At 38.0% G+C, this 23,634-nt stretch overlaps 1 protein-coding gene and 1 pseudogene across 1 annotated transcript; both read right to left on the bottom strand.

The window, feature by feature from the left end:
- Nucleotides 1-1,057: 1,057 nt before the first annotated feature.
- Nucleotides 1,058-9,597, bottom strand: LOC103988535 (auxin response factor 17-like; annotated as a pseudogene).
- A 7,248-nt stretch (nt 9,598-16,845) lies between these two features.
- Nucleotides 16,846-21,990, bottom strand: LOC135615111 (probable sugar phosphate/phosphate translocator At3g14410). Its single transcript, XM_065113189.1, has 8 exons — nt 21,673-21,990; nt 20,434-20,541; nt 20,256-20,290; nt 18,580-18,692; nt 18,201-18,462; nt 17,851-18,119; nt 17,290-17,458; nt 16,846-17,202 (listed from the first exon to the last, which is right to left on the bottom strand). Exons 1-7 carry the CDS (start codon nt 21,826-21,828, stop codon nt 17,313-17,315), a joined length of 1,089 nt encoding a protein of 362 aa, XP_064969261.1. The 5' UTR covers nt 21,829-21,990; the 3' UTR covers nt 16,846-17,202; nt 17,290-17,312.
- Between the last annotated feature and the right edge of the window lie 1,644 nt (nt 21,991-23,634).

The raw sequence follows: 23,634 nt of genomic DNA, 5'->3' as shown, positions 1-23,634 counted from the left end.
TTATTATTATTATTATATATATATATATATATGTATGTATATATATATGTATATATATATGTATGTATATATATATGTATATATATATGTATGTATATATATATGTATATATATATGTATGTATATATATATGTATGTATATACATACATATATATATATATATATATATATATATATATATATATATATATATATGTATGTATATACATACATATATATACATACATATATATACATACATATATATATATATATATATATATATATATATATATATATATATATATATATATATATATATATATATATATATATGTGTGTGTGTGTATAATGTAGCATTTTCAATAATATATAAAAAAATATTATAATTTAATATAAAAATATTATAATTAAACTTTTTCATCTTATAAATCAATCCATGAAGAGAAAAGAAAAGAAAATCAATCTTATATATATATATATAAATATATACATACATACATATATATATATATATATATATATATATATATATATATATATACACACACACACCTGGGAAGCCTCTCTCTTATTCCTACAAGCTTTCAATAAATACAACAGGAAAAAAGCTTGCATAAATCCAAGGATTAGAACTACAAAGGGCAAGGAGGGAAGCCCTCAACTTGCAAAGGAGATGATGGCTGTGGGCTTGTCTCAGAAACACTTGACCCTCATTGTTTTAATGACCATCATGATGATAATGTTGAATGGTGTCGATGGTGTCTTGTTGGGATTGAAATGGAACTCCAAAATGGGTTATTAGTTCATCATCACTTCACCAGTGATGGATCGACCTGAATGAATCCTTGCAGAAACACCTGTCCTTTAGTCTAAAACTTCAGCCAAAGTTGCCCACTCTACTGTGATATTTTTTAGAACATGAATAAAATACACTTTCGGTAATATTAAGGGTCAGCAATATGAATCTTCTTCCACATGTATGACATCTCTAGTCAAATCAAAAGCCCACAAAAGAAAATAAGATTTAGAAAAGTGTATCTAATAATACCTGGTTGACTTTGCTTCAACAAAATTCATCCTGACCATGAATTGGCAAGAGTTTGGGTGTATGAATTTAATCCAACAAGATGAAGTGATGAATACTGGTTGACATGAAAAACAAGTTCTGATGTTAGATCTAAAGTGTAAAAGAATTTGGAATCATAATTTCGGACTTCTCTAGTCTCTCTGTTGCAGATGATTGACCAAACTACTTCAAGAATGCCTTCTGTAGCTTTGGTTGGTGCCACTTACAGCAATCAGAGAGCAGCTTAACTCAACCGCTACTGTGATATAGTAGTGAGAGTCCTTATCCCCTGTAAAGAGTAATGTGGTGGATGAACAGCTCTATCAAGTGATTGCTGCTGTCACCTCAGGTTAAGCTAGAAAGATCCTTTTCCCAAAAAGAAGCCAAAGAAGCAAAGGCCAGATCTGAGGCCACTGGGACCAACACAGATCTGATGGGGATGGGAGAAAGACCATGGTATGATGGAACAAAGAAGATGCCAGTGGGAGAGATGCCCATATTCTTAGTGGGCGGGGATTAATGGAGGCCACATCCTCCCCACTTCCAGGTCCAGTGGCAATGTGCCCCCTCCTTCAACCAAACACTCATCAGAAGGTGGGCTACTGCAACATGAGACAATCAGCATATGATTCATGTTCAGGAGGATAATGAAAAAGATGTCAGTGTAAAAGAATGAAGGGAGAAGACATGAAGGTCAGTCACATGAAGGTAGGTACTCTTACCCATACCATAGTGGAATCCATGCTTTGACTGAAACCAACTTTTAATCTTACACTTGTGTCTAGTTTTGACACACTAACTAGAAGGAGCTCAAACATACTGGGTACGGTTGCCTGGAGTAGAAGAAATTAGAATGCTTTCTCAGTATTACCATATCATGAAGTAAAATAATGAAATAGCCTACATTCACATAATCCGTCTTAGCAAGGTTATGAGTGCATACCATGCGTTGCAGGTATTAAATGTAGACAGATCAATCACACCTGCTCAGTGCTTAAATCTAGCTCTTAGGTGCAGCAAAATATGGATTAACGGGGAATTCAAAAGTCGGTACTTGAATGACGCAATAGATGTGATTCTGGTGCTAAGATTTCTCGAGACCTGCCAGCCAACATAGTGATTGAACCGTTACTTTGAAGCTTTTCGATGGGGGGCAAACTTGCGAAATCTACACCTTGTTGGCCCATCTGTTGCACCTCTTGTGGGGAAAGAATCTTTATGCATGATACATTGTTTACAAACTCCCTGGAACAAGCACAATAAGAGAAATGGCAAATAAGCATTTATGAAATGCCAAACCAAACAAGGATCTTGAGACTTTGCAGCCTGTAATAAATTCATCTACAACATTGTAGCTAATAAAAAGAAACAGGAATCTGTAATGGAAGCAAAATAGAAGTTTCAATTCTAGAGCAAATCAGACTAGAAAATGGGTGAATGATCCGAAAAAAATCTGCTGAAAAAATGTCTACTAAAGCGATAGCCATTGACTGCAATTAAAAAAACATTTGAAATAGTATTTTTCATTAATGGCATTAGCAGAAATAACTTACTGCCAAGGATCATCTCCAACAAGAAGAACATCATTCTCCCGATCGACAAATACAAGCTGCCAGCCTGATCTCTGAGGGTCCTCCAATTGGCCTTCCAGGCCAAACAGATGCCCAAGCTCACTGCGCAGCTCATGATAGCTGCTAAACCTGCTGATGTCCAGTGACCTCCCGAATGATCCTGATCTATAAACCTGTGATCATTTGACAGCAGAATGAGTATTAGCTTAGTTAACATGCACATTACACACTGGTACAAAAATCTAATCACAGACAACACTTTTGATCATTTTAAGGATTTAGAAACAAAATCCAGATAAGAGAACCACAGGATAAACTGAAAAAACACAGAAGAATACATGATTGACCTTAACAAATGTTCCACTCTGTGGGTTCACTTGATCAACATTCTCAGGATACCGCAAAAATCCTGATCCTGATTCATCCATGCCATTAGAACCACTCAATGCTTGATTAATAGTGAAGTCGTTTCCAGAGGAACTCAGAAATCTGGATGCAGCATATGTCATGTTCATTGAATCATTCTCACTGACAACAGCGCTGAGACTTGGAATGCCATTTTGCACTAGAAGTGAGGAGTTTTCACTGACACTAAACAAGTGTTGGTTTTGGGTATCCATGTTACCACTTTGGTTCACTGAGCATTCTCTTCCAGGAAATGGTGGCAATGTAACAGACTGTAGGGAAATATTATTGTGTGTTGCACCTAATAATTCTACCTGTGAGAGTACATTTTGAGCTCCTGATGGAAGCATTGATTCAACTGCAACTCGCTTAGACGACCAGGTACCGGAATTAATTGGTTGCACATATCTTGGTAAACTAAGATGTTGTGATGTTTCTTCTGTAGAAAATTGATGCAAAATGTTATTCAGGGGGTAGGCAGTAGATGCTGAAACAGAGTTGCCATTAGAATCTGGAAAGTCCTTCAGCTGGAAAGATGGGGAAATCATGTGCAATGTGGTAGATTGGGATTGAGAACTAGAGGCAAGCTGAGATAGAGTTGATGGTACATTAGGAACTTGTTGATAACTGGACAAAATTTTCTGCTGCTGAATTTGTTGATATTGCGGTGTCTGAAGATGCAGATGCTGCTGTTGCTGTTGCTGTTGCTGCTGCTGCTGCCACTGTGGAACTTGCGGTTGCTCTTGTTGCTCAGAAAATGAGTGGCCCTGCTGTAAATGATGTTGAATAAATGAAGACTGAGTCTGGTTTTGCACCTGGTTTCCTTGAATGATTGGAAGGGACTGCTGACATTGAGATTGCACATGCTGCAGAACTTGACTTGGTAATATGGGGTTGGATCTGCTAGCTGTGTTATTGGGTTGCTGGAATTGAAGCATTGCAGTAGATACCTGCTTTATGGGATTCATAGTTCGCATTTCCTGAAGGGCTCCTGCTACCACGGTCTTGTACATGTCAGGTTGCATACCAAGCATTGATGCATCAAGGCTTGGCTGCATCCAGGGTGTAACAGCAATACTATTGGAATTCATCGACTGAATTCCTGGGATTCCACCATCTCTAAGCCACATCAGAGATGAATTTAGATCAATGCCATCATCTTTTCCACCTACATAAATTGAAAATAATAGGAAGATAAAATGACAGTACAACTAAAACATTTTCAAACATATTCCCATTGAAGATTGTCAGGTTACCTAAAACTTAATGCCTGTTTGTGTACAAATGTTCTGATTGCTCATGTTGCATTAATAAAGCATACCTTGGAAAAAAGGCAATCCAATGGGCCATGGTCGCTTAAGACGAAGAGGAAAAGGAGATGGATACATAGGAAAGGTTGTCAGGGGCTCAATCTCCCATAAAGATACCCTAGGTTGCTTCTCTCCAGCTGTTGACTCATCCCAGCCGACCTGCATCAGTAACATCAAACTAATATGATTATGACTCATAAAAAATGTTTGTATATTCTGAATTCATTTTGGCAGTAGTCAAACATTAATGTGTAGTCTTAAAAATACAGTTATTGACTTCTTTCCATAAAGCAGTCAACTGGAATACAAAAAAGATGGTGGTTATTCACATTGCACTTACCTTCACTGAACGCCAGTGTGAGTTTGACCATCGAACAGGGTCAAGATCTCTGATCCCTGTAATTGTGCCCATGTATCTGCAGATAAAGTGACAAACTTTGCAACTTGAATCTTATAGAATGTCAAAAGAGAGTGTAAAACAGAACAAGAATACACTTCATGTAATCTAATTCTGAAAAAAAAGAAAAATAAGAAAAGGAGAATGAAGAAGCAGTTACCTTCGAACACTTGACTCTTCAGTTTCAAAAAGCATCCGGAAACGCATACCCACAGAAACACGAGTGTGATAGACTGCTTTAATGTACTTAGCTAGCGGAATTACAAATTCAGACGGGCTTGCTCTGAAAGCATATATTATTGGCAAACATTAAGTGGAGAACATAAAAGCATACATTTCAGAACGCACCAAATTTACCTTGGGTTGTAGAATACGGTAAATCTGCTATTTGTAGAAGCAGCATGAGCAGCCGCAGCAAGTAGGCCAATGTGCATGCTATCGCTAGACAGTACAGATGATGGCATGACAGTTTGAGGTCTATTGGCATGTCGAATACCCAAAAGCAATTGGTTGTTCTCATTCCTAAAAGGAAATTTTCAATTATTGGCAACAAGGAAATAGAAGTGCCAAATAAATGCAACTGACATAAGTTTTATGACAATACCAGATAAAGAGAACAGAATCTCCTGCAACTAGTCTCTTCGCACTCACAAATATACTCCATCCTGTAGTAAGAAGATGCCTCTTTGGCTGACCTGCATCATGAAACATGCATTTCTCAAATAAAATTTATGTTGCAGAAACTAGCAACCAATGAAATAAGCATCTCAGTCATGACTGTCAATTGGAACATGCTGGAGTTATAAAGAACAAGGAGTGCAACAATAACAAAATTCCAAAGGTTTCTTAGTCCAGATACTTGAAAAATGCCACAACCAATGCACAAAATTAGCCTGGAACCTTCTATTTTTGGATCATACACATGCAATAAAACATATATAATTCTAGTACATCAAGTCTTCCACACTTGTGTTCCATGCATATTTTAAAGTATTACCAGATATTGGGCACTAAGTGGGCAAACAAATAATGATGTCTCAGATTCACATTCAATAATATTTGTGGAGTCATCCATCACATCAATGACCTCATTCAGGATAATATAGCAGAAGGAAGTAGGCACAAATCATGCATCCCTCATGTCATTTGTCCAAAATCCTAAGGTAGGTTCCACGGTTGAGAATACTATGAGCTAACTACAAAACAATTGTGTGCACTCCTTGTTCCTATATCTGAAACTGACTACACGAACAGCAGCCAGTTTGTGTCAGTGGATTGGAGTATCAGTCCTGAATAAAATGGCTCAATTGCAACGGGAAAAGTAATAGAAATAAACCTCCCTCATGGAAAAGCTATCGAAGCAATAAAATATATAAAAAAAATTCTCAGAGCCAGGCTGTCATGTAAATAAAAAATGAAAAAGTTATCTTTAAATTGTGCAAGGCTAGGGAAGCACCAGTTGTTCCTTTGTGCTTGATCACCAAAATTTGTATGACAATGTTGTGACAAAAAAGCCCACACAAGGAATCCTCAGGTAGAGTTTAGTTGCATAAAACACTAACGACCATATGACAGATGGGCAAAACATATACTCACCACGAAAAATGTGACGAAACTTCCATTCCTTGCCATGAAGGTCCCTTGCAATCAACTCCTCTGCCGGAGGCTGCTGTGAATAATCCTTCAAAATTCACAAGAGGAGAACGTTGTCTGAAATTCTAGAACTTTCAGATAAACAGTCATTCCAGTCAACATAATTCATAAAATTCACAAGAGGTCAACGTTGTCAGAAATTCTAGAACTTTAAGATAAACAGTCATTCCAGTCAACATAATTCATAAAATACCCACCAAGGGAGGGAAAACCTTTTCTGCTGCTCGACGGGGAACAGAAAATCCACCATGTGTACTAGTGTCACTTGCAGTCAATGTCTTACAGAAGTAATTCGTTGGTTGTTTGCTGGGTGTTCCCAATTCTGTAAGAAGATAGGGATCTTTTTGCTCTTGCTGCATATTAGAACAAAAACATACACAAATGAAAAGATGTTGCAAGTGTCATTAATATAAGGCCAAAACAATATGACAGTCTAATACCGAGCTCAATGGTTGCAATGTCATCTGAGCATAAACTTCATCAGTCTCTACATCTGCCTGTAGAAGAAATGGTTTTTATGCATTGTACATTTTTCTTAATGCATTATATAGCTGACCAGCAAATCGAGCAGGTGCATATCGAAGAGAAAACTTACATGCATAGTAACATTGTGCAGCTGGCAGATCAGTTGAGGAGGTAAGCTTGGGTAGTTGGGGATTTGAGAATCAATTTCCTTGTTGGTTGATGCAGCTACCTGAGGACAAAGCAGAAATTGTTAATGTACATGAATGAAAGCATATATAAAAGATTTCTCAGGACATCATGGCCTAAGAATCATCAACTCAAATAAACACAAGAAGGTAATGCCACAATAGTTGGAATTCCATGCATTCTCAAAGTGCATTAACACTGATACAGAGTAGAACAAGAAGCTGACCTGCTCGCTATGGCCCTGTGGGAAATACACCACCCGACTCCCAACAGCAGGTAATGACACCAGAGGTCCAGCACATGCATGCCATAATTCTGAGTTCAGACACTGCTTTTCTTCTGCACATAGTGCACATAAATAAAAAAAATCAGGATTGAGACAGAAGCAGGTGACAAGGAGAAAAGAAAGCCGGAGCTGCAAATTTAGAAAAGAAATATTATATGAGAGAGATTGTATCTATTGTCAAACATGCCATTAGTTATGTAAACAAGAGCATCTAATTATGCCAACTAAAGTCTAAATAGGCAGACATGTGACTCGATGACCACAGGTGACCTTAATAATTCACCAAGCCTCTTCTACAGCATATCTACTCACCAGCACAAAACCTTCTTTCTATCTAAGGATGGACTGTCCAGAAAAGGATGTCCATAATGTACAAAGAATCTATCCTTCACCACAAAATCCAGACTATGCAAGCCCATGTAAAAAGCATTAAGTGACATCATTCGGAACCCCATCACTGCAGAATCAAACAACATCATAGTGGAGTAAATGATATTAAAATATCTAATGGCTTTTGTCACCAGTAAGTAGTCTCAACTAAAAGAGAATGAAACAAATCCTGTAACATGCCACACTTGGGAGTTATATAACATAGACATTTAATTCCTCTTTAAAATGGCATTTACCAAAAAGAATATCTAACTAAGGTCTTCCAGAATGGAGAGAGATTGAAAGGAAGTAGCCTACTAGCCATAAAACCAAGTCCAAACTCGAAACAATGGCTTACATAAATATTCAAGAGTCATATTGGCATAAAGATCTTCTCCAACAGCAGCTATCAGAGAAGTGGAGATTCCAGGATTAGGAAAAAATGAAGCCTGAAGTAAAGCTGGAAGACCAATGACTAATACTATAATGCACCATGCACTCTTGCAAGTAGGGAACAATTAACAAACTTCTGAGATCTAGAAGGAAAAAAGCTTGATGACAAAACTAAATTCATTTTCCAATCAAACAACTAGTTCAGCAAATAATTGCAGACAAATGAAAAAAAATCATATAGCAACATAAAAACACAGTATTTTATGTTAAACACAAAAGAACCTGGTAAACATCTACCTTCATGTGCCTCACTAGTAAGATTTGAAGATGAAAGCCTCATCTTTGGCAGTTGCAAGCAAGCTTAATCCAGCAAGCAGCACAATTCAGCATACCAGGACAAGCTTAATTTACAGACTCCATTCGGTGACAGACCCTAGAAAATAAACGCACACCTTCAACCAAAGCCCATTACTCTGCATGAAACAGCTGCTTCTGATATCATCTGTCCCCAGGCATCAATGTGCAAGCCCTCGGGTTGCTAGTGACAATCTTAACATAACAAAATGATTTTAGATTTAAACACCAAGGAATCCAATCTGAAGGCAGAGATGGAATTGCAGATTCGAGAGGTTCCAGTTCATCAAGCTTATGTCTAATTTGTAATCATAACATATACCCTAACCTTCATGACAATCACCATGTAGTTCCTTCACCTGATGCTCAAGCTAGGAGCCAACAAGCCGACAAACTTCGAAAGGAGAAAAGAGGATTGAAAAGAAGCCAAATATGTACACCGGCTACCTCAACAAAACCAACCAAGCTGAAACCCCATATGAAGACGAAGTCTTTCCTCCAGAACCCTCGAAACCTCACTCAATCCCAAGCATCAACGACGAACAAACTTCCAGAAACATCAAACACTAACTAAAATCACCACAACTCTCCCCATGCGCCACGCATTTCAGAAGAAACCCCCATAGGAAACCGCAAAAACCTCCAGATCTCCCCTCAGGACGTACCCAGCAACAAAAGGCGCCGTCTTTCCGCAAAGTACCTCGACCTCAAACAACGAGATCCAGCTTAGCTCCGAAGAACCCGAACACAGAGCTCCTAAGCCCTAGCCCAAGCTCCTCGGCCGCAAGGCTTCCAGCTGGAACACCATGGACCCAAGCTTTCCACGGCCACCGCCACGAACCAACTGTTGGTTCCCAGAATCTACGGGAGTCGGGAGCATTACCGGAGACCGGCCTCGCGCAGGAGGAAGCAAGTTCAGGGCAAGAGCTCGCTCGCTCGTTTCGTTCGACGGCTCAAAAAAATGGGGCCTTTGGTGAGGTGCTGGGTAGTGCCCTTTGGAGAAAGAGAGAAGAAGAATAGTATACTCCTCCTCCTCGTATCGGCCTTCGAAGAGAGAGAGAGAGAGAGAGGCGAGGTTGCTTCCTCCCCTGTTAGTATATTTTACGGTGGAGATCAACGGGTAGAAACCGCCACTATTCTTTCTCCTCGCTTGCTTTCTTCCACCCACACATTATATACTTCCTAAGAACGAGAGAGAGAGAGAGAGAGAGAGAGAGAGAGAGCGCGCACTCATTCGACCCCCTTGGATTTGATCTGATCCAGTGGGAATGAGGTCATGGTAATGTCTAAGCATATTAATATATTGCAGGGTAAAGAGAGAGGGAGGAAGGGAAGCGCATAATAATATGGTGTCTTCTTGTTGTTGGGCTATTTTATTTTGAGCGTGGATTTGGATATTATGCATATATAATGATGAAAATTATGACATTCATATTACAGGTTTTTATAATTATTAGAAGATACAACATGAGTCCTCGAATTCAACAACATCCTCTAAAATATTACATAGCAAGATAAAAGGTATTTAATACAACAATTGTAGAGCCCAAAACAAAAGTTTAAGCGGTGTGGGGATAGGATACCTTCAATTCAAGAATGAGGAGCCAATACACAATTAACTTCTCTTTTTCTCTATGGTATGGTGGAAGTGATTCTTGTGCTGTTGCTGCAAGCACCTCGATCACCCCTTTCTTCATGCAGTTCATTTTGAGGTGTGACTCGAGACCTACTATCCTTGCACACTTGGGTCCATTAGCTTTTGTTGCATCACAGGACATGTCAAGGCAGATGTGGAAGATGATGAGTTCCTTTTAAAGTTGTTCTCCTTGTGCCAGAGGTGGCAAGTGTTTCATGCTACTTGTGGTGTTCATGCTGTATACCATTGATTCTAATTGCATGATAGCTGGTCTCATCCATCTATGTCAGTCTCTTCTGGTCTATCATCATCTGACATGAATTGCCTCAAGATCTTGTGTGTCTACGTAGAGAGGTCTGCACTGATTAGGAACCCTAAATGGCTTTTGTCCTCTGACTTTTGAGTTTTATCATCGATATCCATGGAGGAACTGCAATGTCGAATTGTCATGGTAGGGATTGTTTCAAGTGCTAATTCAATCATCTGCTGCTGTAGTTTTACCTGCTTCTGCAATATGTTTGAGGAGGAAATTAATGAACTACCTTCTGGAATTTTACATTGGTTGACTGATTAAAGCCATCAGTAAGTAGTATAGTCTCCAAAAACAAAAACAAAAATTCACATTTCGAAGCTAAAGTTTGTCACTGAAGCCATCCTTTACTAACAAAAAGATAAAGTTGACTTCGCAGCTACTTCTTGATCAAATAGCACCAAGTTATCATCCCTCCTTGTAGCTAACCACGGTTGGTGTCATTTGAGATTGTTCAGTTACTACCATAAAGCATCGATGAGCTGCTACAGATATGAAGCTTTCTAATGCCCAATCAGGACACTTGTGGTAAAGCTCCTACAGTTAAATTTAGGTAGCCATGTCTATCTCAATCAGGACACTCGTTACTGGGAGCTTAAATCTGGGCTTGGTCGAGGGCAATGAACACACAAATGATGATCTACAAGTGGCCATGAATGGAACCTACCACCTACTCTAGTGCATGAACTCATCTTTTAGTATTGTCCCCATTTCTTGTCCTTGCACAATCAAGACTGGTGTGGTGAGCATGGGCATGCATGTGGAGGTGAGGAATGATTTGACCATTTCTCTTTGAAATGTAGAGGAAAGGACCCTGTGACAAAGGAAGTCCAAAGGCACCGCAGAGGCGTGGAGCCCTATGACAGCAAGATTTCACCATGAGACATTGCAAAACCATGGCAAGATGGTGTACAGAGGGAAGAAGGTGATGGTAGAAGAAGAAGAAGAAGACCCAAAAGAGAGAGAGAGAGAGAGCATTGTCCACAGATACACAAAGATCAAAAATTAGTTCCTGTGAATGACCAGCTTCCCAGCTGTTTCTCACTTGGAAAAAAGCTGAAGAAACTGTAGTTATGGTCTCGAATGTACCAAAAGTTTATCTTATTTTGGTGCTGAATAATTCCTTAGAGATGGGATGCTCATCAGTGGAAAGAACTGCAAGAATAATAATTACAATGATGAGGAGCATTAGCACTTGCAAAGTTGAGATCAGGATTCAAATCTCCATATCTTTGTGTTTCATCTGAATATGGTATTGTTCTGGTTGACACTAATCAAACATTCCCATGCATGAGCTCCAGATGAGTCCCATATCCTTGTAGATGATGGGAATTAAATGTAAACTAATATTGATTGTAGCTACAGCCAGATTCATATTTGGATCATAAATCAAACAAAGTTGAGCCCGAATTAAAATGAGACCCCACATACCTTGTAATGTTGTCTTAATTACGTTTTTCTGGTCATTACTGTCCCCATGATTGATTAAGAAAAGCATGTAATGACAGCTGAAAAGACAAGCTCATCTCAGATTAGGAATAATTGTGGAACTATGGCATGCTATAACTTGTCACCAACATTTGAAGGAGAAGAACAAACTGCATACCACCTGCAGACAATTTCATTCCATTTAGGTATAACATTCAAAATTAAGCTGTGGGATCTGTCTAATCAGGTGTAAACCACAGGCTTAACAATGATTAGTTTAAGCAAAGAGTGGAGGACAATCCTGAGAAGATCTCAAAAAGCTGATGGAGACAACCTTTAAACACCTGAAGCTATGTTTAGTGATAACCATGCAGGTCAAATCATAGTTAGGTGACTAAAAGGACAGTGATGATAATTATCAGTGGACTAAGGAGTGCTACCAGTAGCAAGCTGATACTATTTGAGTCTTGCTTGTTTCATCCTGCTGGTTTGGCTGAAAAATGTGGTCAGTGCTCTCAGTCTTCTGTTAATGATTAGCATCTTTTTTTTTGTTTTATTATCATTATCATCTCTTCTTTCAAATGTATATTGATGTATTCTCTCAAAAAGAAGATAATATATTTTTATGTAAAGTTGACATTGGAAATAGAAGTATGTTGTGTAGGATATTTGACTCTGTAAAAGGGAAACAAAAAAGTTTTGAGGATAAATATTTCTTATATATTCCTTTGAAACATTGACAACTGTAATACAATGAGGCAAATAAACTCTACCTTTTCTAATCAACAACTACATATTTAAGCTTCCTCTTGGATTTATGGACTGTATTATTCCCAAGAGGAAAAGGCTTCTGCAGTTGCTGCATAGTCTCTGATTTGAAGAAACTGGAACAAAGATTTCCAACACAAGTTTCTTGAAGATAAACCAAACCAAGCTTTACACATGTAGAACAAACAAGCTCATAAAATCAATATTAGTCAGTGATAATGAGTTATGTTAACATCTCTCAATCTCTCTTTCTAGGGATCTCTGTAGAGTTTTTGGTTGCATACTTAGGAACATTCTCTGATTTGAAGAAACTGAAACAAAGATTTTCCAAAACAAGTTTCACGAAGATAGACCAAACCAATGGATAACAAGTGACTAAAATCTAGCTTTAAACATGCAGAACAAGCAATCTCATGAAATCAACATTATGCAGTGATGGAAGTGACGTTAACATCCTTTAATCTCTTTATTGGGATCTTTGTAGAGTCTTTGGCTATACAGACACATAGACAGACAACAGTGATAACAGGCAATGTGGGGGGGTGTGATGGGCAAGTGTTCAAGGTCTGTCCCTCACAAACAAAGCCTTTTTCTTTCCTTCTCCTTATCCATTATTCAAAGTTTAAATGTGTTCTTCTGCCTGCATAATGAAATCCACCACCAGGCTAAAAGGGTTCATAAAGCCAACTCAATATGGGTTGTGCCCGGGAATCTGCATCCGAAGAGAAAGACAAAAATATGTGCATATTTATATTGCTTTAAGGTTGGAAATTTATAGGCGGATTTCGTAGCCGGCAGCAAAGCCTGGATGGAGAGAGACCAAAAGCTAGTCTTTGACACTGCTGCAATGATGCCTGTAGTCCATTGACCAATGATGCCATGTCAAAAAAGCTCAAGAACTTGAGCTAGAATGTCTCATGGCTATTAGATCCCTAGAATTCATCATCGCCTCTTTGCTTTAGTAAGCAAGTCTATATGAACCAGACATGGTGCCATCTTTATCATCTTCATCCCTATCCAATCTCCCTATAAATTCCCACATCACTAGCCAATTTGGTTGTGGAGCCCAGAACATGGTGGGTGCTCTACACATGGTGTTTGAGTGTGCCTATCTTGTATCAAATTATCTCTCTACTTTGCTACATATAACTCTTTTAAATATGGGAGGATATAAATTGAATTCTAACTTTACACATATATTCATAGGTCTAAGGTTTAAATTCTTATTTAAAAAAATCTCATTTAACAAATTAGAGAGGATTGCATAATTTAGTTCTATTTTGATGTCCATATTCATGAGGATAGATAGTGTCAATCGATTAAACGAAGAATATAGAAAGATAAAAGTTATAGAAGAAACTATGAAATGTATAAGATGTAATTGTCTAGTTCATTTTGATAGTAAACTCTTGATAGTTATGAAATGCCCTTTGAGAAGGACGACTTGGTGTTCTCAGTCAATCTGCAACAAACCATGATCAACCGTTTTAAGTGTGATAATATTTGCTGAATTCAACTTTTTGGCCTGAAACCAAAATCTAGTTTACTTACTTTGAAGCAAATCAAACTCATATGTTGACATCAACCTTACTGCTAATTAGACCTCTTACGGTCAACAGTATACGAGCGAGGTGAGGGAGGGATCACACACAACTCTCGGCCCTTAGCCGTCACGACTCTTGATGCTGCATCTAAGCATCAAGAAGAACTCGTCGGTTTCATCTGATCTCTCCAAGGCCACGCCACGCAACGCAGTCGCCGCGCGCGGCAGGTGGAAGGGGAAGAGGCCGCCGAAGGCGGCTGCGCCTCCGCGGCGTCCCTATCTTCCTCCGTGATCGTGTCGAGGATCCTCGTCACCTTGTACCTCACGATGGACACGAACTGCGGTGGAGCAGCCTCCGTCACGTACCGGCCCACTGCCTGCGCTTTGGCCGCCATCATCTCGTCTTCTCCGTTCGCTCAGGCTCAGCTCAGGCGAGGCCACGTCTCCTGGATGCTCGGAGGGACGCATTTATAGAGCGCTGCAGCGACAGGGAAGGAAGGAATCAATGTGGGGAAGATGCAGAGGGCAGGTTTGGATGGCCGTGGGGGGATGCGACTGTGGGCGTCCGCTCCCTGACGAGGGGAGGCGTCGTCTTCATCGCCGGATCCGACTTTTTGCATTGAATGCGCGGGGTTGGCGTTATGCGAGCCAAAGCGCGGTGCGTGGGGTGGATACGTGTTCTTCCGCGACGCGATCTACTTGTGTTCGTGGTTTCTTGTGTTGTCTGCTGTCGCTTTCGCGTGCATGATGATGCCGAAGAGGTAATAAAGTGTTCGACGAAATGCTTTCACCGAGTTGGTGTAAGATGTATATCTTTTAGTACTACTAAAATTAAGCAACCTCAAAGCCGATATCGTCGACAGATATATTACCATCGGATTAATATTTAAAATATAAAATTTATTTTTAATCTAGGATAAGTGAATTAGTGATATTATCACAAGATTAATGCTTGAAGTGAATTATATCATTGGACTAATTACATATTACCTTCTATAATATATAATAAAAACTGCATAGATATAATATATATTTCTGCTTCGCTTATAATAAAACCTGGGTAGATATATAGAGGCAGAATTTAGACAATAGAGATAGTCCTTTTTTTTGTGTTTTATTTCTATTTCATTTTGCTGAAAAAAAAAGATAAATCCACCTTGCTTCTATTTTATGAGAATAAACCTTAAAAAGCCAATCTGATTAGGAGAAAAGAAAAAGAATAAAAGAAATATAAGTCCTTCCATCTTCAAGGTTAGAAACCATTATGGATCTATCTGGCTTTGAACATAAACAGGAGTCTGTAAATTACCAGGACATGACTTGATGAATTTACTCAAGTTAACTCAATTATTTCCTTGTTTGTTCTGTGACTATTTAGGATGGTAAGGTGATGTCATCAACTGGTCATGAAGAAGCCATCAACTGATTTGAACCATCAATTTTTTGCTAGCAATTGAAACCACAATTCTAGTCCTGAAAGAAGGCAATATGTCACCATAGGCAGCTATCCTTTCCCTTTCTCACTCCCAATGTCACTCTCAATAAATTTGAGAATAGTATGTCAATGTTGTTGCATTATTTAAAGCAAATATGCATAGAAGACAAACAATCATGTAAAGATTTACTTCTGATCTATCTAAAATTCTACCCTCCATGGACAAACAGTTTCTAATGGTGGCTGACATCTCAACCTTTCTTAATAACATTTATCTCCAGATACTGTTCTGAGTACATGTAAAGTTTCTGTTTTGGATTATGTGTTGCATGATAGGAGGAGGATTAATTTACCAAAACCTTGTGGATCATGTAGATTTGGTTTTCTGAAAGAGTGATCCTTCTCTAGAAGACCTGACTTTCATGCAATAGATTCTGCAGAGATGATGATGACACTTGGAAACATTATTAGAAAAGTCAATCTTCTAAATAAACACTTCATTAAGCTCTTGGAATGCATTGAACTTGCCCTAGTCAGCCATGTCTAAATAGTTGCAGGGTTCAATGTTTTGGTTATACACCTCAACTTTCACATGCATCCAAATTAGTTCTGAAGAGACCTTTTCCAAATTGTGCATTTAGCATTTTTTTCACACTCCATCTGAAGCTTCTGGGTGATGGCTTTTGTACGATGACAGAACAGTAGCTATCAACAAGACATCTTCAAACATCTAGATAATGTCATATTGGACATGCCCACAAACTTTAATTTGCTACTGCAGCAGTTGCCTGAATCAAATGCAAAGCACATAGACCAGACATTTATATGTGCACATATCAGATGGAAGGCACTGTTATTTTTGTTTGAAGTGTATGGTTGGAGATCTACATTAGTACCATGTGTAACTGTAAGCTAGCCATGGGAAATTGATTTATATGAGCTTACATCACATGACAATTTCTTCACACAGATTTGTTTTACTTTGTAGTTCTAGCTTCTGGTTGGCTCAGTTATTGTAACTTGGTAAAGAGTTATCTACTAAGATGTCATCAAGTGCCTGTTGTATCACTCCCTGAGGTGGTAGGCTAATTAATTTGGAGATGGGATAAGCTCCACATCCAGCAGATCAATCAAGTAGTCCTTTATTGTCTGATGTTAATCCATTCTCAGCATTTCATGATTTGCCTAGGCTTTTAGAAAGCCCTTAGTCACAACTATTTGCAAGCACGGAAACATTTTATCCAGGACAAATGAAACAAAAAAATGCAAACAATAAGAAGGATACCATAATTTGAATACACTGGGTAAAGATTTTAATGGAAGTTATCGTTATACATTCAGTTCCACCTGTCTTGAAACAAAATCTAAATTCTCAGCTGCTTGCTTGCAGCATCCAGAGTCCAAGAATGATATAAAACTCATAGAATACATGTAATGAATCCGAATGGTGAACCACCATGTTCTCAAAACCACACTTTACTGGTTATCTTTAGGTGAAATGCTGCTCTTGCACTCACTTACAGCAGACGACCACCTACTTCTTAGTTCTTGAGGATCATGTCGTGAGACAGTTGCAATATAGTTGGGGGAAGGGAAAGAGCTGCTCAGGCTGGGACGCATTTCACCGACAAGCTACTGCTTATCCTGTTTCACAAACGAAAAAAGAATGTGAATTGTATGTAATAGAAGACAAAGCTGCAAGTGATCCATTCATCTGATTTATAGTCTTACCTCAAAAAACATGGTATGAACATCTATGTATTTTCCTTTTGAGGAATCAAGACTACCTGAACATCTTGAGATCTTTCTTGGTCTTCAGTTTTAGCAGTACCGTCTGATTTTATTTGGGATGCTTCTTTTTTCAGTTTGTGATTGTTATATGCCACAACACCTGAAATAGCTGCCAAATCCCAACATTGTTGAGACAATGTAAAAATTCTTAAAGATGGAAATTAAACATTTGATATAATCAGTAAAAACATAGTCAGCTTAATCATTAACCTACTTTGCAAGGAAAAATCAAGTCCGACAGCATTCTGAAATGAAAGAGCCATTACCAACCAATCGTGAGAAGTGAGGAACATAAAAGTAGGTGAGATTAAGGTCACAAGACAAAAGATAGACCCATTTTCTTGAAGGGTCCATCAAGTTAGGTTTGTTGGCAAAGAAAAGGAACAAACAAACACTAACCAAGAGAAGACCGGACCACAAATGATGATATATCCCTATCAGTAAAAACAAAAAGAGCACTAAGAAAAGTAAATACATTAAGAACAGGCATATACTACATACCTATACCATAACCAATTAGGTTGATAATTGTCAACTTTGAATCAGAAAATATTAAAGCTGACAGTAAAACTACAACCCAGTCCCTGACAACTCCAGCTACACGAATAGTCAGCGCACTTGTGCGAGAAATCACAAGGAAAACTGACAGATTGAGAGCAAATGTGCAGACACAGTTGAGACCCAATATAATTGGTGGAAAGTTCCAAGGCCCACTAGAATCCATTTTTGGTTTCTCCAAGAATATCCATGGAACAAAGAGGCACAAAGCACTGCAACAAGCAAATAAGCATCATTACTCCACGAAAAGGCTTTTTTACCCACAAATTGGTAGAGAAATAGTGAATAACTACCTGCATGGACTAACATAATACATCATAGAAATTGAGTTCAGTCGAACACCCTTTCTTTTCACAAAAATTTCCATGAAGATGAGTCTTGAGGCCTCACCAACTACACCACCCATCTGATAAACTACTCCAATCCAACTGATGCTGATCTCCCCATATGAAGCCACAACTACTCCAATACTGATGACAGTCATAATGACAAACATCCTACAACTCATTGCTTCAAGGCCTGCTGCTGTTCCCAGGAAAAATACAGCAACAGGCACTGAAAAACTCAAAAGAAAAAAAAGAAAAAAAATCAATATTTGCATCAATTGCAACAACAAATGACCATGAAGGTTTGTTTAGACCATAATAAAATGAGAAAGAGTTTAGTACTTACTGGTAGCTTTCAACATTTGGGCAAATGCAACAGATATATAGAGGTAAGCACTATTCCCCAGCCAAAGAGTCATTGCAAACATGGCACCAATTGGTACGACTGATGTGAGATATCTGAGGATTCAGAATACAATGTCTCAGAAATGAAATATAAGATCGGAGTCCAGTTTGTAATTGGCTAGAACCCTTATCGAAGTTATATAGTTGATGATCCCAAATTGAAGTACAACAACGCAAAGCATATTACGAGACAAAAACTTTAGTAGACAATGGTTCAAGTCCACCATGATAAAAACACTTGACTTATGATAAGTCACCATCTCCGCTCCTCCTGAAGGTTAACACTACCCACTCTTGAGGGCTGTGTCAAATATTCTCAGATGAACTAGAGCTAATTATCATCCCAAGGAAGAATTTCTTTGCATTTTTGTACAAAACAGGAGTATATTTCAAAACTCGAAGTCCACAATCTTCATAAGATGATATATGCATGTTGCTAAAATATAACAAAAAAGTAAGCAATCATGGAAAGTTGAGGTGATATTATTAAGTTGAATTTGAAATACAATTATGTTGCTTCTAAACAGCTTCACATTTCATTTTAAGAATTGTAGTGTTGAAACATTGTTGACAAGTACATACATCTCACATGCTCCCATGTTGAGTGTCTGTTCACCTCTACCTACACCAAGGTGTATTAGTGATAGAGTCAAGTACTAATCCAAACTTAAGACTATGGTGTAAAGCATAGCTTTCCCCCTAAAGATGCATAATCATCCTAAAAGATTTTGTGCTTGTACAAAGCTTCATCAACTGGTCCTTCTGCAAATGCCCAGGGCATGATCACTGATGCAGATGATAATAGGATATTGATTACACAGAGCCAACTTAAACACATGTGAAAACAATTCATAATTTCACGAAATGCATATACATATGCCACAGTGAAGTTGTCATTTCTGGAGCACTGTTTTGTCTATGGCATAGGTCACGTTTGACATGCCACTGTTTGACAAAAACAATCTAAGCAAACTGACTAGATGCTTTTATAGCAAAGGTACCAGTGGACATGATAGCATGCGCTACAGTTAGCAAGTCACAGTAATAGTGCAAGAGGCCAAACTGGCCAAAAAGGGGCAAGGAATTAGATACTTTTACCACCACATGCTGTCAAAACAGAATGATGATAATCTCTGTTCATTATGATAAAGAAACTAGTACAAAACTGGTGAAAATATTAGATCAGCTAATTGCATTCCTTGGGGTTGCAAATTTAATAAATCACTCTTGAAGAAAAGACAGCAGTCAAGTTAGAGTCTTCACCAACTTTGTGCTTTGGAATGAGCTGAATTTGCACAAATAATGACATCATAAACACAACAAGAAGTTAAGAAGGTCATGGCTTTGAATCTTTCACAATAGGCTGAAGGAACCAAAACATGCTACTATGTTATCATATATATTATAAACTGTACTACCTATCATTGGATAAATCACTTTTGATAAAAAAAAAACATTACTGGAGAATGAAATACTTCAACAGAAAATAAAGGAACAACAAGATTTATTATTCTGAGCTGACAAATAACAAGATAGCATAATTGGACAAAAAAGAATGAAGAAGCCAACACAATATACACCCTAAACGTTGCGAGAAATAGGCAATTGATTACTCACATTTCTGAGGTTATTCCTCCTTCAATCTTTATAATCTGATACACAAAGAGAGAAGCATCTTCTTGAGAAGTCTATAACTAGAAAATAAGTACAAAAGAGCAATAACCAATGAGTGGTCGATAAGAACCACATCTTTATATTACAAAACATAGCTAATACTATTTAAAAGCACAAATACCTTGAAGACTTTGGTGAGCACAAAGCATAATACAGAAGAGAAAAGCATGTGTAGTAAAGTCAATGCAACTGGATAGGGGAAGTTGATCTGTTTGGAAGACAAAACCCACTGCAGCAGTGATGGAGCAAGTTAGTTGGAAAAGCAAAATACAGCTAAAAGTTGCATGCTTAACTATCCCTAGATCAAGGAAAAAAAAGATAGAATTAAGATTAAAAAAAACTAAGATTATACTTGAGGGTACAAGGAACAGCATCCAACTTATAAATTTAATTCTTCAGAGTTGATAACACATGTATTTAAATGAGTTAAATGTGAATTGTGCATTTGTTTTCCCACTAGGCCAACCTTATGTGCAATCCTCTATATCAGATAACATCAGTTTGTGCAATGGCATTGGAATTTTACATCTTTCGGCACCAAAGCAAAATGCATCACTCAAAATCATGTCTATATACAGAGAATGACCACTTTTATTCATAGTAATTATCAAAAGCATCATTCAGACAAAAGATCATCCAAAAGGAATCAAGATATCTACCTTAAGGGTAAAAACAACATTCAACTACAAAAAATGACTCAACAACCTCAGAGATTATCATTTTGGGAATAAAAAAAAGGGCTAATGTCCCCTTTGAAACATTATCATGGGGTATTGCCCTATGGGAACTCAAGAAGTCCATCTTGATGATCACACAGTTAACAGAAAGAGTTCTACTTGTTACTCTAGTTAGCCTCCATCATACGTGGAAGGCCGATTTGACATCATAAACGTCATGCCTTCTAAATCAAGAAGATCATCTATTCAAATTTGTACGTTATTTGAATCATGGTTGCACCTTAAAGTGTCGCTCTTTTCTAGAATAGACGTTCATTCTCAATTCAAAAATAAATGAAAAAATTTATATTTATTTTCAAGAATTTTCTTGATTATGATGAAATTTGGTTATACAATCATAACCCCAGAAAAATTACCAAACGCCTACGTTACCAAGCATCCAAGATCTTAGATCCCAACACCAACAAACTTTTAGCTTTTATCGAGGCGACCTTTCGGAAAGCACTTCTCCAAGACAACAACTTGGAGTCGCGATCTTGATCGTATACCCTAAGAATTGTAGGTTTGCAGATTACGCCCAAATAACAGAACAGATCAGATCAGAATTGTACAAGAAGGAAACCGCAACAAAAATGAAGAAAAGTTGCAACCCTAGGAATCAAAATGGCGGTTAATAGAGTGACCTTGTTGAAGAAGATCTGGCCGCTGGACAAGGCAATATAGAGGAGAATGTAGCCATACGTGCTGCCGCCTTCCCCGCACCTCCGGATCCGCTTCACCACATCTGCCACCATTCCCGCCTCTCCCCGAACGCGGAGGGGGCGACCGGATCGATCCATCTCGCCGCCTCGCAAGCAGCCGAAGCTAGCAAGGGAGAGGAGAAGTGTCCGTCGTCCAAGCGGAGTCAAAAGCGAGGATGTCTCATGGCGCAGTGCAACGCGATTGACCAAGAGTCACGAAGTCATACGAACGACCGAACACACGACAGAGTGGTGAATGACCGAACCACCGACTGTCGTGAGATGGTCGTTAAGTCGTGAGATAAAGCATTTCTGTTCGTCGAACCGAATCGAACCGCATCCCAAAAATCTCGCGCCACACGAAGCAGCTCAAGCCGGTTTACACGCGAGCCGCACCGTCGGAGCCCAGGCAAGTAATTAGTGGTGGTGGGTCCCGCATGGGGTCTGGAGTCTGCATCCGATCATGACGCGTGTCAACGACATCGGGCTACCTTTGCGGCGGACGGCTAGGTGAGGGGCCTACACGAACTCCGTTTGGGATTGCAGCCAACACACGGGTACACAAAGAGGGTCAAATCTCATGGGTATCGTATGTATTTCTCTTAAGATTTTGATAAATACTTTTTAACACCAAAGCCAAAAATTCCAAATAACCTTATCCAAAATATTTTAGAAGACTAATTTTATGTGTTTTTTTCCTTCGTTTACGCCCCAAAAAAAGCTAAAAAGAACTTCTTCATCTTACATGATATTTATTATTATTTTAAACAATATATATTATGTTTATTTTTTTTATCAAAAGAACTTTTTTCGTCAATATATATGTATACATTATATTTTTCATAAAATATATTTCATATATTTTTCATATAAAAAGTATGTTTAATATTTTTTTGAAAATATATTATATTAAAAATATAAAAAATATATTTCAAATTAAATGTAATTTAATTACATTTATTCCCAGTGACCAGTAATAAAGGTTTTTATGTTTCACGAGAAATACAAGTACCAGAAAAAAAAAATATATATGGCACAATGAAACAGTAGATTCCAAATATCCAAAATATTTTATCAACATTCGAAGCAGGAAAACTATGAAGCTACTCATGAAGTGATGGAAAAAAAGTCTCTTATGCATGGCTGCAGTAGAATATATCTCAATCATTATTCTGTTTAAGATGATGAGCATCATGAATAGTCCTTTTGAAGGCCATGCATCAGTAAGGAGTTTTGCATTTCAACAATTTTATTCTTCTGTAAAATTCACACATTTTGATGGAATTACTAGTTTTAGATTGAAATGGAAACAGGATTTAGCAGTCAAGAAGATAAAAGCTGGAAGTACCAGAATCTGAGAACACAATCTAAAACTACTCCAATTAACTCTACAATCTTTGATGGACATCAATACCTGAGCTGTTTTGGGGAAGGATCCAAAGTGTTTAATAGACCCCATCAAATTAATTTGATGGCTTGATGTTTCCTTTTATAGTGTTATTGAGAGATGAACTTGGGAATGTGTGGAAGATTATATCATCTTGATCATACTTCAAAAATGTGTGGGAGGTGTTTGCTGGCTTCTTCAAAAGCTCATGTGGATCAGAAAAAAAAAAATTGAACATTTGGTAATTACTGTGAAAGGAATTTATAGTATACAGAGATCAATGGAATGGATTTCCATTATTTTTAGACATGAACAATCTTTTAAGCTTCATCTGACAATTAATCACTCTTAAAATAACCAAATAACTAAGTAATCTAAAAATATTATCCAAAAAAAATCAAATAGTTAACATTAGCAATTGCATAAAGATTGCAAATGCATGATTCATGTATCCATGCAGAGTAGTCTGGATTAGCAGATGACTTCCTGTACAAAGGGAAAGAGAAGTGAGATTAAGC

Source organism: Musa acuminata, chromosome BXJ2-6, assembly GCF_036884655.1.
Source record: "Musa acuminata AAA Group cultivar baxijiao chromosome BXJ2-6, Cavendish_Baxijiao_AAA, whole genome shotgun sequence".
NCBI lineage: Eukaryota > Viridiplantae > Streptophyta > Magnoliopsida > Zingiberales > Musaceae > Musa > Musa acuminata.
Note: the sequence above shows the minus strand (reverse complement) of the source record. Positions and strands in the feature narration are given on the sequence as shown.